The sequence below is a fragment of the Onychomys torridus genome, chromosome 5, assembly GCF_903995425.1.
Source record: "Onychomys torridus chromosome 5, mOncTor1.1, whole genome shotgun sequence".
In the NCBI taxonomy this organism is placed as follows: domain Eukaryota; kingdom Metazoa; phylum Chordata; class Mammalia; order Rodentia; family Cricetidae; genus Onychomys; species Onychomys torridus.
The window spans coordinates 53,505,015-53,525,067 of NC_050447.1; the positions used below are offsets into that span (position 1 = coordinate 53,505,015).

General features: G+C 43.7%; 1 protein-coding gene across 3 annotated transcripts in view; it reads right to left on the bottom strand.

Annotated features, from left to right (window-relative positions):
* Positions 1-20,053, bottom strand: part of Gli3 (GLI family zinc finger 3) — a 268,430-nt gene that overhangs the window by 173,066 nt on the left and 75,311 nt on the right. The window contains exons 1-2 of one of the 3 annotated variants that reach the window (XM_036187580.1): positions 15,428-15,537; positions 11,538-11,780 (exon numbers count right to left, since the gene is read on the bottom strand). In XM_036187580.1, the coding sequence (XP_036043473.1) occupies positions 11,538-11,727 (190 nt within the window). In that variant the 5' untranslated portion in view covers positions 11,728-11,780; positions 15,428-15,537. Of the gene's footprint in view, positions 1-11,537; positions 11,781-14,339; positions 14,553-15,427; positions 15,538-20,053 lie in introns of those variants that run through there. The other 2 variants (XM_036187581.1, XM_036187579.1) reach the window with 2 other exon arrangements.

Sequence of the window (20,053 nt, forward strand, 5' to 3'; positions counted from 1 at the left end):
AAAGCTTGTAATCATTTTCCATAATTCTTAGACTTCTCTAGTTAGAGGTTTCTCTGGGGATCACAGTCACTCTGAAAAGTCTCAACTTTCACTTATCTTACTTTCCAGACACAGAAGGAGTATTGTTATGACACATATCTGGATTATATAGACCCAGATCTAACTCAGGTAAGTCTCCTAGAATGCAATTTTAGGTAGGTGGGGACAAATGCCTCATGGATGGCCTTAATGCAAACATCAGCCCTAGCCGCAGGTTCCTGGGTAAGCAGAAGTTTCCAGAGGCTTCCACAGTTGGCTCCACAGATTTTCCACTCGGTATCTTGATATCAATCTTGTCCTTTCTTAATAACCGTTTCTCCAATGATTGGTTGAGAGTTGCCATGTTTGGCTTTAGCCTACACTAGCTCTGTCATCCACATTTTTCTTTTTCATCTTTTCTCATAATTTGTTCCTCTGATCCCTCAGTCATGATTAAGAACCTTTCAGTTTATCTGATATGCCAAAGTTAAGAGACAATGAACTGTCCATCTTAATGGGACTATTCAACATTTAGGCGGACCTCACTTTGCACCCCTCCAAATAAAAGTCCCAAGTATGTAGTCTAAAGTTGGTACATGCTCCGAGACACTTCCTCCCCTGTGGGTTGCTGCCCTGTGCAAAGCCACAGAGAAGGGCAGACTGGGCATCGCACAGTGACCTCCGTGTTGCTGGTGGCTCTGGGTACAGAAAAGATATAGGGAGCATCAGATTTTGGGCTATCTGTTGACACAGCAAAGTTCCTAGTACACAAAGTCACTGCCCTTTAGAAACGGGAGTTCAAATAATAAGTAGGGACAGTGATCCATGCAGAGGGCCTGTGTTCCAAGTGCTGCTGTGCCATCGAGAGAACTGGGGGAGCAGAGCACAACTGGGTGGACAAATAGCAAAGCCAGGCACCAGGACCTCCTCCCTCCTCCCAAACCCCAGGCACCAGGACCTCCTCCCTCCTCCCAAACCCCAGGCACCAGGACCTCCTCCCTCCTCCCAAACCCCAGGCACCAGGACCTCCTCCCTCCTCCCAAACCCCAGGCACCAGGACCTCCTCCCTCCTCCCAAACCCCAGGCACCAGGACCTCCTCCCTCCTCCCAAACCCCAGGCACCAGGACCTCCTCCCTCCTCCCAAACCCCAGGCACCAGGACCTCCTCCCTCCTCCCAAACCCCAGGCACCAGGACCTCCTGCCTCCTCCCAAACCCAAGGCACCAGGACCTCCTCCCTCCTCCCAAACCCCAGGCACCAGGACTTCCTCCCTCCTCCCAAACCCCAGGCCTTCTTCGAGTTAAAATGTGTTTCTATACAAACTAAAAAAGTGTAGTAAGGCCCTCAGACCAGCAATTGGCACCAGTAAGTATTCCACGCAGGGGCCTCCCTAAATGGGAGCACAGAGAGGACCTTCCTATGATGAAGTCATGTGTAACTTCACTTTCTTTGAAGCAGTATTAATTAACTAGAAATTTCGCATGATCACCCATAGTAGACCACCTGAACACAGAGGTAAAAATGATGGGAAGTGGGGATAGAGAGATGACTTCACTGTAAGAACCTGTACTCTTCCTCGAGAGGACCTGAGTTTGGTTCCCAGTACCATGGCCTGCAACTCCAATTCCAGGGAATCTGATTATCTCTCTGACTTCCATGGGCACCACATTTGCATGCAAAAACTCACTCACATAAACACATAAAAAATAAATTAAAATCTTTGAGTGGTGGTGAGAAATGACCAGAACCAGCCAGCCAAGCACTGGGATGGGCCTGAGTAGCACACAGAGCCACAAATGGAGATATTCTCCCCAATTCCAAAAACTTACACCCCAAATCTTACACATAGCACCATCAGTACTGGGTCCTCCAGACTGGGCTTCTGAGCCTCCCCTAGTCATAGAGCCTGACCCACCAGACCTTGTCCTTGTGTAGGTTTGGACCATCGTTGGAAATGTTGTCAGTTATGAAGCATAAGAGAAGAACCTCCGATTGTAAGTCAAACCAGGCTCAAACCTCGGGTATAAAAACAGGCAACATCTCAGCCCACTGGGGCTTTGATAGCCTCATCTATCAAACAGGAAGTCTAGACAACATATCATGAAATTGCATGAAGTTAAAAGTTCAAGGACAGAGGTTGTGATACAAAATGTTTCACAGAGAGAGGCCTCCATGTCTGTGGCCAGAGTTTCTGAGGAGGGGGCTTCCTAGATGGGTGGTTGTATCAGCCTGATAAGTCAGCACTCTTCTACACTCTTCTACATCCTACCCCCTTCTGCCAGGGTAACAGTCCTAAAACAAAAATCAAGTCACACTGAACCTCTCCTTTCCACGTGTCTCCCCAGACCACCCCACGCCATGGACACTTGCCCCTTCTCACCTCAGCCTTTTGGATTCTGGTTCCCCCTCCCCCTCAACGGCAGCAGCACATCTCCAGTTGCATAACCTCAGGACACCATTGTCTGTTATCCCTTCTTGAGAACTCTGGCTAGGTATTTGGCATGTGTCTCCTCTCACCAGTTTTGAGACCAAAAACATGGTTTGGCAAACACCAACCATTTGCAACATTGTCTCAGTCACAGCAGACTCTTAAAAACAAAATGAGTTTTCGAAATGAGAAAAAAATGTCAGGTACTGTACGCTTATATAGGTCATATCAGTGTAATGAACTAGAGGGTCTGGGTCCTAGAAAGGTATCCAGGTACCCTCAACTGTTGTCTATGTCTGTAGGTCACACGTTTTACAGCAATGTAATAGATAAATAATACAGTTAAAATATCAATGACAAAAGGGGCAATATAAAAATGCATCTCCCTAGAGGTGGGGGTTAGTGTGTGTGTGTATATATATATATATATACATACACATAATAAAAGTAAGCCACATACAGAGTTGAGGTGGTTAATCCACAATAGTCCAGAAGGCCTCCTGGAGGAGATGGCATTACAACAACCCTGTGGCAAAGAGGTGAGAAGAGTAGCCTAGGGAGAAAGGAACACTTGCAAGGGCCTAGAAACCAAAACGGAGTTCTGATACACAGGAGGACCTGGAAGGAAGCCTTTGTGGCTGACGGGATTTCAGGGGGAGGGGAAGAGCTGGGAGGGATCAGTCCTTCTGGTAGGGAATAAGGCCACAGGAAAACCACCATATTATGCAACTCTCTTCTAGGCCCTGAGAACTGGAGGATGCCACGGGGGTGGGGCAGGGGTGGAAGCTTTCCTTACAAAGGGGAAAACAGGAACAAGGCAAAGAACCTTGAAATCCTGCCCAATTTGAGAGCAGGCTGAGCCCAAGAAGGCAAGTCAAAAGAAGAGGGACTGTTTGTTTCTCAGCACCTCTATGTACACTTCTCTGCTCCTCTTTATATTACCTAGGAAACAGGCTCCTCCTTTGATTCCAGGCTCAAGTTAGAGCACAATCAGCATGTAGATTTGGGTCCCCCCAGTGGACAAGGTAAACACCCGCTCCCTAGAGTGGGCTCCCATTGACCAGTACAATGTGTGCTGATTAGGTCCAGGACCCCCACAGGGAGGCCAGTGTCTCCTCCTCCAGGGTTCCAGCATCTCCCATCAGATTATTTCAGGCCAGGAGGATTGAAGGCTCATTCCACTAATGTGAGTCTTTGTTCTTCTTCTTTTCCCGACATTTTGGCTACTGGATTGCCCAGCTTCATCTCCCTTGTTATTGCTAACCGCCATCTCCAGCAGAACAAAGGTCCTTCAAATAGTTTTTCTGGCTTGACTGACATGTGGGGATTCGGAAGCTTCCAATAAAATGGATTCAATGTTTTGCATTTTCTCATTGTGAAAATGAGATCTTGAAGGTTAAAAAAAAAAAAAAAATGTCTTCCTACAAAATACTTAGTTCTTTAGAAAAGCAGCCACATGATTTCTCATGTTTGGGATTGGTCATTTGGGTTCAGGATACTGTGATTATTGGGGGTCACGTAGTACAGACAAGAGCAACAGCCGGGCAAGAAGAAAAATGGCATTATGTTGTCTTCATATGAAGACATAAATGCTGTCCTAAGTGATGGTGATCAGTCAGCCAGGGAGGTCCTGGAAAGCATGCCCAGGTGGGGTGGAGGGTGGGGTAAATCCACAAATGGGGGTAAATTCAAGTCTGACGAAGGGAAGCTCTCAGTTTGCAGCACTTACCCAGAGGTTTATCAGTTCTCACAAGCCATTCACCATGCCCCCGGGGTCTCCCTGGACTGGATGCAGAACAGACCCTGAGGACACTGCCTTGTCAGCAACTCTCTATCCCTGTCCCTCTCACTGTGAAGCCACCCTCTGCCCACAAAGGTTTCGCTAGCTCCCCTCCCCAGGCATCAGGCTTTCTTTGCCATCCTGGCCAGTGGGAATGTCCCTTGACCCAGCTTTGTCTTTCTGCCTGTCTCTTCCTTAGGATTTCTTGATCGTTACCGCCTTCAGAAAGCCTTCTGGACTGAGGAGTGAAGGTTTTCTTTCAGATGTTCCTGAAGAACACCACATTGTCGTTCCTCACAATTCCTTCACAGTGACTGAACTTGTCTCCATGCCTCACAGCTGAGGATCTACAGAAGCAGGGCACTGCTCATTTGGTCCAGTGTCTTGGAGCACTCGGGCTACTCCCTAAGTACATGCTCAGTTAACAAACGGCTGACACAATCACAAGGCTGAGCAGTCACATCAATCAGTAAGATTTTTTTTTTTTTCTTTTCTTTGTTCTAAGATGAAGAAATCAATCTGAAATAGAGGCCAATGAAAAATCTGGGCCCACGAAAACCAGGAAGGCTCTAGAAAAGTGACAGCAACTTCTTTCTTTACTGGAAACCAAAGCAAAGATTCAAATTTAAAAGCTTAAATAACGGAGAAAGTAGGATACTTTTTGAAGAACACTAAAAAATATAAACTCTATCAGGGCACTGGAATTCAATAAAAGACCAAATCGGTTACTCTGTATTAATTCAAACTACGAAAAGGTACAGAGAGAAAATCAAGCCCTTTCATGGAGAAGTGTGAGGACACAGCACAAATTTATAGATGCAAGATCAAGAAAGCTAACGCAGGATAGGAGACCCGGCTTTCAAGAGACATCAAAGGTAACATTCTTTAATTATACAAGAAAAAGGAGGAGGGCCAAGGATAATGTTGCCTCCATTAAGAGCAGGAAAGGGGGCTGTTAGAAGCTGGCTAGAAAAGGGCAGGGGTCACTGTTTCCATGCTTCTCTCTAAGAAAGAAGAAAGCAAAACAGGAGAGCGAGAAATGGCCATGGAGAGAAAGGAACCATTTGGGTGGGTGCCAAATTGAGCAGGGAATAAAAATCACATGACATTTTTAGAAAACTTTATCCTTGCTCCTGAGCTGCGCTGTGATATGAGGTCTCATTAACATGAGCTTCACACTGGCTGGACAAGGATCACTAGGGACATTATTACCAAAATCGTGAATTACTGAGGTTATTGGAGAAAAGGGCAATCAAGCACTAAGCTTCCCTCAGCTTCAGGAAAAATACCCAGCAGTCCCATCTTACATGAGTATCATGTCAACTAAGACAGGCAGTTCTACTGTGCTAGTCCCACTGCATTAAAAAAAGCTTTCATATCCCTTCTGTGACTAACCAGTCAACTTATTCCAAAGGACCGCAAGTCATCTTGCACATGAAACCTAGCAACTTTCTACCTCTCAGGGGGCTGTATGGTACATAATGACAAACCCTAAGATCACAGCAAAAGCAGCTACATCCCTTCCCATGTCAACAGAGTAACCTCTGTTGAGCAGGCTGTTGAACTTTAATCTCCAACACCGCCAAGGTCAAACAAGCCTCCTCCCAAACCTTCCCAGGTAAATCTGGTGGACAGAAAAGCCAAGTGCAGTCTTCAACCTGATCACACTGCTCCAAAAGAGATCTGGCTTTGGTACAGTGATGACCAAAGGAAGTAATAATAATGTGTTTAAACATGAGACTGACATGGCTCTTTAGTGTCCAGGATGGGCAATTATCTCGGAAGATGGTATTTAAAGTAGTCATGTCTAACTGGCCTAGGTGAAGCAATCACATGACCAGAAATACAAAGGCGGGAAGCATCAGAGTAAAGGTCCAAAGGGAGCCAGTTCTGAGCGATGCCAGGAGATGTTAGTGGGAGGCATGGGAGGGGCTGGCCATCTTGTCACCTGCTAAATTATTGTCTCAAGAAACATGGTCTCCTTTTCTTTCTTTTCTCATCTGTGTGGCCTCCTAGTAAATCTGTTTTTACAATCTACAGATAGAACTAATTAACTTTTCTCCAAATGCTACAGTACTTTTCTCAGTTACCTGGTGTCCACTTTCACTCACCATCTCTCAACCTTCATTAGGGAAAGTCCAAACCCAGAATACTAGAATTATCCCCACTTCTGTAATGTTTTAATCACCTTGCAAGGTAGCTATGAGATCTGTGGAATGTAGCTGAGAAAGTCTATAGCAATGGCTTACTGTTTCTACTCTGGGCTGCTGTACGGAAGCCACACCATTATATTGAACTTTTGAGAAGAGACAAGGAAAGCAGAGTGTCTTGATTTCACAAAAAAAGTTACACAAGGGTTTAGAGACTTCCTTACAGTCCCACTCCTCCCCTCCCTACAAGTCAAGGCTAACAGCTAGGAAGCAAGATAGCTAGCATAGCCCCCAGAGAATGACCTAGCTTCATTGGCTCTCCTTAAATAATCTACCATTCAGAAGGGAAATGAAAGCTCCTGATTGGCTCATCAGCAGTTCTCCAAAGAGGAAGAGAAAGTCTGGATGAAGCTGGAGCTGTGCGCTAAGGGAACTGTCATTACCTTTGCAGTTCGGTCAACACCAAACTGTTCATTTGTGCCTTGTAGGCATTTTTGTCTCTACAGTCTCAAGATGACAATTGCAAAGTAGAAGAAACGTGAGCAGGTGCACCTATTAAATATGTAAAATACATATCCTCTTCCCCCTCAGTCAAAAGATACATTTCTAAGGCATGTGGAAAGTCAGCTAACAGAAAGATAGACAGGTAAGAAAAAAATATGTGCATGTGCTTTTTTTTTTTTCTTTTAAAGCACACAAGACTGTAAGTGGGCTCAGCACAATAGCTTTCCACAGAAAATAAATGCAAGCCAATTAAAAATTCCATTTCTTTTCTTTAAGCTAATTCCTCAGGTTTTGCTAATTAGCAACTAATAGTTCTGTCATTTGAGCTGGGGAACATAAGGGAGAATACCAGTGGTGTGTTTTCAATCAAAGCATTTGCATGCAAGAATGCATCATATTTTCCATGAAGAATTACTGCTTGGGAGCAGGGTGGGGAGGAGGGCAGTCTGTGTATAACTATAAAACTATGAAGGAGACTTGAACTTTTGAATAAGGAGAAACCTTTCTGCTCCCTTTAGCAAAACTGAGACCTTCTAGGACACGCTCAAAGACTCCACCAAACTTCACGCACAGAACCGTCCAGGGACGGCTACAGAAGTACACTCTCCACAGTGAGAAGACAGTGAAAACACGATTCTAGGAAAAGCTAAGTGTCAGTCAGGGTACAGAGAATGCTTGAACTATTATGTCACCTGCCTCCCCAAGTTTATAAAACAATAAATGTATGGCAGTAAATGAAAGCAGAGGGTGAAGGTGGTTTGAAATATCTGGCTACAGATGGAGCAGGAGGAGAAAAACGTTGCTGATCAATCTTTGGGCAAGAGATGGAGTCTCTTAACCTGACCCCAGTATAAGCTGATAGGGTACTTAAATCTAGCCCCCCTCATGGTATCCCAAATTATAACACATGAGTGATGCTGTGGCCAAGAGGTTGTCAGCACTGCATCATGTCTGGCCATACAGCTTGCATGCTTTTTTTCTTGCCCTGATATACAGCCCATCCACAGCTACCCTTCATGAGAGAACACCCCACCCCAACCCAACCCACCCCACCCCACTGTGTGGATTTTATTCCAAACACATGTTGAGAATGTTTGAAGTGCCCGCTATCCCTGGGCTTTCTTCTTTCTTTCCTATTTGCGTTTTTAAAGTCAAACCCACAAAACCTAACATACTTTGAATTCCGCCTAACTAGAATTTGTGAAGACGCATCACTGCATACCCAAGTGTGATAAAATCTTAATGCAATAAAAATTTTACATATGTCCTTCTGAAGGGAAAAAGATGTTTTGTTTTTCTTCCCTTTTCTGGTCTTACAGGAAACCTACCCACACTTTAGAAATACAAAGTTAGTATATATAGAAGCACAGAGTAGGCATTTGAAAAGTCTACATTTTCCAACCACGGATAATTGAAGGAAATACTGAGTGTTCATAGCCAGCCACAATGGACTGGTGGAGTCTTTTTTATCCAGCTGTCTCAAAGAGCTGGCAAATACAGAAAAGGGGAATGAGGAGCCTATAGAGATGCTTCTGAGCATGAGTTACAAAGGTCTCCAATGCACTTGGGTTTGGCTAGCACCCTGCAGGAGGGAGACAGGCTATACCCACAAGAAACAGAAATGAAATAAAATGTAATGCCTCTTTCAAATACATTTTTAAATTCTTAGGATATTTATTACCTTTAGCTCATATCAGTCACTAGCTTTGCCTGGGTAATTAAATCCATGTCAGGTGTACAGATTTAATCATAAACACCTAAAAAATCCACTGGAGATGTAAATAGAAGATTAAATAGTCAAACAGAGTTCTAGAAAAACAAAGTCATACCTTATCTAATTCAAGCTTAGTTTAGTCTTTAATTACTTCATATCAACAAATAATACTATCCCTTTTTCTGTGTTTTGATTTATTATATAAAACATTTCCTGCTAAAAACTTAAAATTTTAGCACCTCTTAAACAAACTAAAGAGCTTCACAATGTATTTACTTGTGAAACAGACAAAAGTCAGAGTAAACTGGGGTGCCATGAGAAAGCCAGCCTTTAAGAAAGGCACAGGGCGTGGCTCTTGCCACCCCAAGTCTCCCTTCCTAGCTACAAGCTGTTTCTAAGCTGTCAGAAAAACAAAGCGCCACAAACAAAATACACTGCACCCTCACAGAAATGGCATGGCTTACAGAGTGAGCCAACCACATGATGATGGTGATGGAGGAAGAGAAGAAATAAAGGGAGAAGTAGACAGAAGAAGAGAAACAGAATGGTACTTAGCATGTGCTGGAGTTTAGGAAAGACTCCATTTCATTGTCTCAATTGCTGAAGAATCCCAAGGCACAGACTGTCATCTCATCACACATACTTGAGAAGAAGGAAAAGGCTCTTGGAAGTCAAGATATCGGGTCAAGGTCACAGGGCAAATAGGTGGAGCACTGGAATCTGAGCCCAAATCTACACAGTTTTCAAGAGTTCTGGAACAAACTATGTAATGCTCCCAAGTTAGGGAAACCATTGGTGAGAACCTCACAATTCATTTGCCATGGTACTACAGACGATGGATCTGATCATAGACTAGAACATTAGCTCAACATTCTTTTATATAATAAGTAGGAAATCACAAGAATAATCAACTTATAAGTACTATATCCTCAAACTAGAAAAACAATAAATGAGTATAAATCCTAATGTGAGCTCTCCAGGCGCTGTTAGTTAACGTGACTTTGGTGAAGCCAGGAAGTGGGTCACACGGACCACTGAGCGAGGGGTCCCTGCTGAAAAGAAAGCCAGCCCCTCAAAGGATGGGGAGAGACTCAACGGGAAACTGTTAAAACAAAGAACAAGCTGCATACTGGACAGAAAGTTAACGGTTCCACTACCATCGACCCACAGAAAGAAGTGTTCATCCGCTGTCTGGACTAATTAAACACCTCACTAATTAGTGGGCATCTGGAAGAAAAACAAAACAAAACAAAACATCACTGTGATGGGAAAAGCTTGTGTTCACACAAAAAGACAAAACACTGCAAGGAGCTTGTAGGCGGGTAGCTAGGCCTGATCTTAAAAAAAAAAAAGTAAGTGTACTACTCACTATGAGACTATCTGAATACAGGTGGGGAGTATATAGAAATCCCCAATGGTTTCTGCATGAATGATATTCAAGAGACCACAAATAAAAACACAATGAAAAACACTTCAAAATGTGATCAGAGAAAAAAAAAATCCCACAAACAGTATTTTATATCTTCAGTCTTAAAAAGTCAAGAAAAAAACAAAATGAAGTAAGCCCTAAGGGAGGAAAGAAATATAGTTGTCCAAACACTTCCATCCTATTTCTGAGTCTATAGACAACTTTTCAGTAATGGGACCAATGAGCACTTTTTTTCAAGAAAAGCACTTAACTTTCTTAAACACTGATGAAAAAAAAAAAAAATTCCAATCCAAACAACCATTTTCCATGCTTCTTAAAAAAAATTAAAAAGCCCTTCCACTTAAAAAGTATTGCTTCCCCATTTTTTTCCCCAACAATACACTGGTGGGGAAGCGGTTGCTGGGACTTAAGGTTGCTTGCAAGAGGCTTTGATCTGGTGAGTGAGTGTTCCCCTCTGCTTCCAGCTAACTAACGAAGGGATGAAATTAGCTTTTATCCCGGGCACTTTCTTGAGCAAAATAACATGCTCTAATCAGCTGTCCTCACTAATCAGTCATCTGGCTAATGACCTTTTGCCTTAAAACACTAAAATTTCTGAATGATGTGGGAAAAGGGAAACACAAACCAGTCTCCCTCTCTGGAGCTCAATGGATCATCTGGAATTGGAGCCAGGAAGGTTAAATGGCAACCATATCCTGGCAAGGCGATAAATCTGTAATCAGGAGCCTCCAGCTTCGCCACCTCAACATGACTTGCATTACTCAGAGCCAAATTATATTCTGAAACCAGAAACAGGCCTGAAGTAAACTCAGCCTGTGTGTATTTACCTTATAGTCTGCCTTTGAAAAGAACTATCCTATACTTAGGTTCAGAGTCCTGTTCAACTTCTTCAATTCTGTTAGGACCAGAAAGGCAACTTCCTGTGTCTCAGGCAGGCTTGTAAGGAGTAGGGTTCACTGGAGACTTCCATAGCAACAAATTTAGCACTGAATTGTTAAAATTAGTTTGTTTTAACAAATCATTAAGCATGGGAATAGCAAAAACCATTAAAGTAAAAACTATGAAACATGATAAGAACAGTCATCAAAGGATTTAATATAGCCTGCTTTAATAGTTTCCCATCCTCAACCCAATTTTCTCAAAGCATGTCTGCACAGATAGAGCATACCTGGTTCAAACTCCAGCAAATAACTATGTGGATTCTCAACAAAACCATCTTCCTGAACCCCTACACCCTGACAAGCCTGAAACTGCTTAGACTATAAGAAAATGGCACTCTCTAAGAAGAATGGATAAGAAAAAGAAGTAGGAAAAAAAACACAAAATTAAACATTTTTATAAATAGTAGAGTCAATAACTCACACAACACATGCATGTATGCATACAGACTACACCCACCACACACACACACACACACACACACACACACACACACACACACACACACACACACACCATGCACAGCCCCTACCCATGTCTCCCAGAACAAGTATTAACTGGCCGGAAGCACTTACGGTAGTGAGGCTCCATATATCCATTCCGGGGATCCATGGCAAACACAGTCCCACGATAAGGGAGTGAGGGCTCCGCCAGATGTGGTAGAGATCCATGGATCTCCTTCTTGATCAATGAGGCCCTCTCATCACTAGATGTTGAGGGCTCCTCACTGATTTTGCTGAGCCCCTGCACACTCTGAGGCTGCATAGTGATTGCGTTTCTTCTCTCTCGGTGATAGATCTGTCCAGGACTTTCATCCTCTACAGAAAGAAGGAAAATGAAAGACTTTAGAATCTACTTTAAGGAGCAATTTAAAAAAAAAAAAAAGTCATCAATACAGTTCTCCCTGTCTCTCTGTTGGAAAGAAGCCTCTTTGTCCTTCATGGCTACTTTGTAAACTACACACTTGTGATAGGATATTTGCAAAACAAAGTTGTCTATGAACGATGGCCCATGTTACACCTGGATGAATAAAGCAGGAAGTAAACCTGAGGTGCAAACTAGCTTGAGGCTAACAAAGCAATGGAGATTCTCCTCCAAACACAATACCCTGCACATCCCACAATAGGCTGAAAGTTCTGCCAGCCTCCTGTCATGGATGACCAGCTTCACTCTGCCTGCCTTCAGGGTACTGAAAAGTCCAGCTGTCCAGTGGGGCTCTGGGTGGTTCAAGAAGGTGCTGGGCCTTAAGTTTCTCAGAAGATGACCCATTAGAAGGTCATCCAAGAAAAATTGTGGGTTTCATTTTTTCTAAATCAGATTTGTAACCCACCAAGAGATTTAACAAGGTCAGAAATGAAACTGAATACCCCCTAGAGACAAGGGGCAAAGGTGTCAATCTGCAACAGCACAGAGCCTCCTAAGATGCACATCACATGCCTACCCATATGTCAAAGCTGGAAACTAAGAGGGAAACTCAGTGAGACTGAAGGTCTAGGTGCAACACGGCTGTGTAGGTAGGGAAGAGAAGGCCAGGGATGTTGCTCCCAGTCATGGTCTGATGTGACTCAAACACCGAAAACCAGAAGGCTGAAATCCCACACAGTTTATCTCCAGATCCCTAACACTTGAGTTCCCTTTGGTCAATAGGAACTTCCCATCTCTCCACCACCATGTGACTGGATGACCTTTGCTATAACTCATGCATAAACTTCAGTCGATCTTGCTATCGGAACCCACAGCAGGTGGACTCATTTGCCTATTCGAATCGTACACAGCAAGCTTTATCCCTCAAACAAACTGCAGTAAGTCAGCAGTTGTCTTGGCAGAAGAAGCTCACAGAAACAAAGCTGTACGGGTACTGCTTAAATATCTAACCCAGAAACTTGCATAGTCTTTATCCTCAATTACAAATTGAAACTCTATGTATAAATAATCACTGCTAACATCTCAGACAGACTGAACAGACCTAAATATGCAAACTTCCCTTCAAAATAACCGTAAGTAGACCTAACTCCCTAAGTGTCCCCAAACCAGGTACACTACTCACTTCTAACACTCTCAGAGCTTTGTCCTCTTTGGAGAAAAGCAAAGCTGTGCATACTATGTATGACTACAAACCGATAACAACCACTATTTTACCTGACACCAACACCAACTCTGGTGTTCTGCTTATTTGTGTGTAAAGCTTGAAAACAAACGCTGAATTATTTTACCCCAAATGCCTTGCAAAACATGATGAGGTATGCTGGAGTCTTCACAGTGAATCTGCTGACCAACACAAAGCAACCGTGAAATATTATTTTAGTATTGTTTTGTGCAGATCCTCACTTGAAACCTCATAATTAAAGGGTAAATCACAAGTTTAATCTATCAAATAACAACTAAAACCCACAAAAAAGTAAGAAATGATCCCCAATTTTCACATTGATCTTCACAAAAAGCAATTCAAATAATGCTGCTGGTAATTTTAAGACAAAGTACCAAAAATAAACAAGTAAGAGCCTTCATTTTTCTTCTCCCTGTTAATACACACAGGCATTGGTCTGCCCTGGAGACTCATTAGCAGTGAGGTTGTAGGTTACAGAAAGGACTTCAGGGTTATGCAAAAGCATATGGGCATCAAAAACACTGAGAATAACAGTTTTATAAAAAGTCCTACAACTTTCAAATAGTCCAAGTCATAGTTTCCACTCATTTGTGCTCTGCATTAAATAAATAAATAAATAAATAAATAAATAAATAAATAAATAACTTTATTTAAAATTTCAAGCTAAAGTCAACTTGGGGCAGTGACGGTGCATTCTGTAGAACAGGAGGGGGAAAAACAACTTCCACAGTAGAGCTGTGACACATAATTAGCATTCTCTGGGGGAAAAATGAGTAAGCAAGTTCTTGTGATCTATTCCAGGTTTAAAATGGGGGTTCCTCAACTTAATCTTCCCAAAAGAAATAAGCTTTTTCCCCTAAAAATGCATCCCCGCAGTCAATGCTGGTTCTGTGGCAGTGTGCATGGGACAATGAGAATGGGACTACCACCTCACCAACAACTGGACAGTTAGTATGGCTGATCAACTTCTCCTCACTCCAACCTGTGGGGAGAAGAAAGGAAGGCAAAGAAAAATGGGGTGCCTCTTAGCATAGTGACTTTGCTAATGATATTTATCCCAACATGTGGGAAAAGTTTCCACAAGCTCAAATAGTTAATATAGGGGAAAAAATGAGGGCATTCTCTTCATAAAGTTAAATGCAGGCAAGAATGTTTTCAACACAGAAACTTTCATCATGGACCCTCAACTTTCATTCCATAGTTGGTGCTATGACCCTTTTACTCAACCCCCCACCGCCCCCAGATGCCAGAAGACACTTCATGAATTTACCTCCCGTGTTGAGTCGCTTTTGATGGGCATTCGGATGAAAACTTGACAATACACCCGCTCCCAAATACAAACAGCTAAGAGACTTGAGAGTATTATGTACACAAGGGAAGCACAGCTCCCAAGCAATATTCCCGCCTGCTCTTATAAATTTAGCAACCACTTTTGCATGCCAAAAGACGAAAGCTGTCTCATCTCATTCAGCTGAGGCGAGCTGTTCAATAAAGTTTGAGAGTCAGTGCAGACAAGCCACACTAGGCCAAATTATTGACAGAAACATACTGTCCACCATGGCAACAAGCAGGAGTCGGCAGCAAAAATGTAAGCAAACAGCCCACAGCTCCAAAAGCATCTGCCAATGGACTTTAACAGCCAAACACAAGCAACTGTTTGAGCTCCCCTGCTGAAAAGCTGCAAGCTTGGGGGTCAAAGTGAAACACGCAACTCTCTCAAAACTTTCACGATAAAAATGATTTCAAAGACCGCCTACCACCGGCACAGTCCCACTTTGTAACTCCTCCTTTCCGTCATCTGTGCTCAGGCAGATGAATCTGAATGAATCCATGCCCAAAGACAGAGCCGCCCAAAACACACTGTTTTAGAAACTGCCCCAGAGTTTCCAAACTCCTCCAAAAGCAACCAACATGGAGTCAGAACTTCATGCCAGGAACTCAGAAAGAGCCAAAGCTACCTCACTGCAAACGCTGTAGGGTAGCTATCATGAAGGTCTGGAGAAGGCACCCCAGCTCTGTGAAAAAGGGATCAAGACAGACACACATCCTGCACCCTTGCTCAAACTCCTGGAACACAGGAGACAAGGTCTTTTTCACCTGGTCTGTAACAAGACATGTTCAACACAAGTCTTTCCATGCAAAGAACGAAACTCCACTAAGCATAGTTCGGCTGGACACCTCCATTCATGGCAAAACTGGCTGCTTAGGAGCTCAGAGAACACCTGCTTGCTCTTTTCCCCATTAACACCCATTTTGCTCTGTTGTTGAAAACCCATTTTAATGTCATTACTCCTCTCTTGCCCCTATGCTATAAAAGCCATTGGGGGTTGGGGGGGTAAGCAAACAGATGATACTTACAACTCAGTCCCTGGGCTCTGGCTAGCTACTTTCTATAAACTTCTTGGTGAGCTTCTCCAGCTGAGCCGACCCTCTAGGAACATTCTCAGCATCTCTTGGCCTTTCTTGCCTCTCCCTCTCCCTCTTGCAGGCAGTACGGCTCCCATTAGAGGAATTAAAAGTGGTTGGAGCCATGCTAAATTTAACAAGCTCATTAGTATTCTTTGCAAGTGCTTGGAAGTGAACTCTCCCTATTCAAGCCTCCCTCTCCAGCAGAAGGGTCAGGCGGGTAATCATTAAATCAAACTAATGTCACCCTATCACAATCAGTCCCAGAGAAGGAGGGTTTATTATTTCAGTTTATGCTAAATAAACGGTTTTACAAATGGTCCCCAAGCAAGGTCAACAGCAGCTTCAATTACAAGACAAACTTAACAAGAGTTGCTATAAACCAAGTACTCCATATTGACTTAGGGACAGTCTGGACTCCACATATTGCCACTGGCAGGATTGTACAGGAATGCACATTACAGAATAAAGGAAAGGGCGAGCTTTTTTTTTTTTTTCTTTGCCAGAATTTGCGACTGCACAGCGACTCCTCATTCACCTCTCTCCAACCAGCTAGCCGCTCAGCTCAATTCACCCCACACAAAGGCTGGAGCCCAGACCTCAATGGACCGAGTGAAACATGTTCAAAACTAGGCTCTCTATTGTGACTGAATTTCTTAACATCTTTTCAAAAAGTGGAGAATGCCTTGAGGCTAAAGGAAGAAACAGGCTAATGGTGAATTGGGAATTCTGAGCAAATTTCAGAGCCCTTTCCTCCTAGCTTTTGAGGTTGAAAGCAAGCTCCTTCCTTTCAAGTTTCAAAGTCCTTTTTCCTCCCGCAGTGTCACAGAAGGATTTGAAAAGAAGGTAATTGTGCTCGCAGTCTCCCTGATCAGAGCTTACGTCCTATTTCTGGTATTTCGGAATACTTCTTGCAATAATAGTGCATATAGCTCAATCCCTTAACCGGCCTGCACTCCGCAATTGCTCATTAAATGAACAATTGCGGGTATAAAATGCCTTTTATGTTCAAGGTCTGGATATAAGATAAGCATTCTAGGATTCTAAATTTGGTTTACTAAGGAAACTCTCTATCATTAAATTATAAAACTGAAGTCAGAATATCAGGCTTTCCCAGAAAAGGGAGCACTCAGGTTGCAGTAAGCCAAAAAGATGGGCGGGTGGGGGGGGGGGTGGAGAGAAGGCACCAAGATGTTAGGGGCAGGGAGGAAAAGACCAGTTACTCGGATTTCTGGCCAAATGGGATTTTAACCAGAAAAGAACACTGCCATGTCCAAGGTCTAAGTCTCTGTTGCCCCACACTTTTGATGCTGAATGATGGACTTATCTTTGAATGAGTTAAAACACAAGCTGCAGCTCAATAATATGAATGTGAGTAACGGTGATCCCTGGCCAGCAAGCACCTCTCCTTCTTCAGGGAAATAAATAATCCTTCACTGCCATCATTCATGTCAGCTCATCGGATCTCTCCAGATTCTCTATCCCATATGGTAGGGGGAGAGAAGGTATGAGGCCCAGTGTCCAGATGGAAACCCTAGGTCCTAGGCAGGAAGGGATAAGGAATCCATTCTAGCCATTCACTCCCCATTGAGCCCACACAGCCCTCTTCACGAGGGAGCTACTCTTAGGTAGGATTTTGGAATGATACTTGCATGTACACCTCAACCCAGAAACTATTACCCCAATAGTTATAGGGGGAAAAAATGATGTTTTCGTGTTGTGAGAGGAATTCACAAGACTCAGATCCTCTCCATTAGCATTTTGTCACCATCAGTTCATTCCTAGGAAACACTGAGAGGGAACCAAGACAAATTTATGTTTAGGCACTGGGGTAGTGTGCCATCCCTGCACATGCGTCATCCCCTCCAGGGCTGGGGGCACCCGCAGGCCTCAAGGCAGCAGGGCTCAACTGTTCCTAGGCAAGCAGGTGCAGCCAGTGGCTTCTGTGTGTTCCTCCAGGCACTGGGGGGAGCGGGTCCCACCCTCCTGTCCCTTACTCTTCCCTTCCAGGCAACTGCCTCCCTGTGTTGAAAGGAGCATTATTTCACTTTTTCCTGACTATGCATTTGTTGCATCTTATCAGCTTTCCTTTCTCTCATTGTCCATGTCCATGTTCCTTGAATAAAAACCACAGAACTCAAGTCCATGCCTCCCCTTTTCAGAATCCCCCACAGGACTTGGACCAAAGAGATAGCAGAAATGAAAAAGAGAAGAGACTGAGTGTATTTAAAGTAGAACAGGTTGATGCTAGGTAGGGGGAATATAGTTCCTGCAGTTTTAATACCCGAATATTCCCTCTCTCCCAGCAGTCTGCAGTCATGCCCTAGCCAGGGGCTTAGGAACGCCTGGAGCAGTGCTTCCAAAGAGGCTGAACAAACAATGCCTTCTCTAAGAACATTGCCAATACCCTTGAGGTCAGACATTGCCCTTGCACCGCTACACATACGTCTCCCATTGACAATGACGGATGACAGAGGGAGGGGCCCAGATGGATCAAGAGGGAGCACTTGCTTTGTTTGCAACCTTTAAACCCGCACCGGCAGGCCGGCAAGCTGCAGAGGGCTACAGGCGGATTGGAAGCTTTGGAGAAATGCAAGTGACAGCCCCTCCTCAAGGTGATGGGTAGCTCTCTTCCTCCTTTCATCAACCAGGAGGTCTCAGGGTGAAAGGAGAGAAAGAAGAAAGTGTCTTCCATCACAGGCACATATCTCCATTGTTTGAACATTTCTAATGCTCTACATTAACCAGCACGGCACTAGACCTTCACTGTAACTATCTGCTGCAAACACAGCAGGTTTGTGCTCAACCCGAAGCTAAATTCTTACCTCAGTTCCCAACTGCTTAGTTTACAGAGCTCCAACTAACTTTGAAAGAGGTTCTTGGGATAGCAAGAAGTGAAAAGAGAAAGATGAGAATTCAGGTAAAGGAAAACATGACCCTGGGATGACTGGCAACTTCACTGCAGCAGAGAGCTCTAATCATGGGCTTGGGACAAGTAGCTGACTGTCTTTTCCAAAGATAACGACCAAGATGAGCAGAGGGCATTGTAAACCTGACTGAGTCCTCAAGCACACCCTGTGTCCTTCAGTGTATCCATTGCTCACACCTCTGAACTTTCCAGACTAAGAAGTTTACAAGCACAACCCTGCCTTTGAGGGGATGCTCCTGAAAGCTGATTGCAAGAGCACTGTGATCTAGCTGAACTGGTACCCCATGATGCTAATCAATTTTCAAAGTCCTGGAAAGAAAGCACATGGACCTGGGAAGGGAAAGTATGGTCGAAACTGTGCCCTTGAGAGTTCCTGGCTCCCATTGTAAGGGGAGATGAGAGTTTTCTTAATCTCAAGGAAAACCCTTCCTTGATTAAGAATTCTAAAACACCACGAAGCTTCTAGAAGCCTGCTCTTAGTTGCCATCCTCTGCTTACAGTTTGAATTCTGAGTGGCATCAAAGGCAGTACAATAAACTCCTGGGAGGAGGGAAATTGTCCATCCAACTTAACAGTGCATTTGTGCCTATCTGTAATGGTTCGCAGAGCACGTAGGGAGTTCACTGAGTTAGTTCTAGACTTCTGTAAGCAAAGAATCCCAGTTTCTTCCTTCCTTTGCAAATACAGAGTTCAGCATAAAGATTCTATGATGAGATCCACAGGTAACAACATAGCAGAACAGCAAGGAGCTTGTTCACAGGCTGGGGACCCAGTCTACTGCTGTTGCCCACAGCACCCAAAGTTACGCATGGTGCCTGGGCTGGGCAGGAGTATTAGAGCCTAGTTTTCCTTCCAGACAGGGAGTAAGCCCACATTATTTAGCAACTCTGACAGCAAAATCCCATTTCTGAACCTTTCTACCCCTTTTTTAAACTGTAGAAATGAACACAAGCTTAACTAGTTTTATCTAGGCTGTTTTGTTTGTTTTAAAACAGGGTCTCAATAAGACAAAATTTAGTTTAAATTCAGGGATGGCCCATAAGTTTAACATCCAAAATGTAAAATCCAATAGCCTCAATTCTGTAAATACTTATTTTTTAACATTAAAGATATTTAATATATTGGTGTTTATAAATTCTAGCGGGTTTTTTTCTTTAAGAGCTTATCTTTAAGCACATATCAGCGTGGAATTTGTGTGCATGAGTGATAAGTGCCAGTGCTCAAGGAAGCCAAAGGCATTAGATCCTTGTGGCTGGAGTTACAGGCAGTTGTGCTTGACGAGGGTGCTGGGAACTGAACTTGGAGCCTCTCGAACAGTGGTTCGCAACCTGTGAGTCACAACCAGTGGGTTGCAACCCCTTTGGGGTCTCATATCAGCTATTACAAGAGCAAAATTATAGTTATGAAGTAGCAACAAAATAACTATGGCCGGGGTCACCACAACATGAGGAAATGTATTAAAGGGTCGCAGCTTTAGGAAGGTGAAAAATCACTGTTCTAGAAGACAGGGAAGCAGTCTCAACTGTTGAGCCAGCTCTCCAGCCCCTTATGTACTGTTTTTGAGACATAGTTTGTCAGTTGCCAACATACTATCTGTCGGTGGCCAGCACACTATCTTCTGGTATTGCATCTGAACCTTTTTATCATCA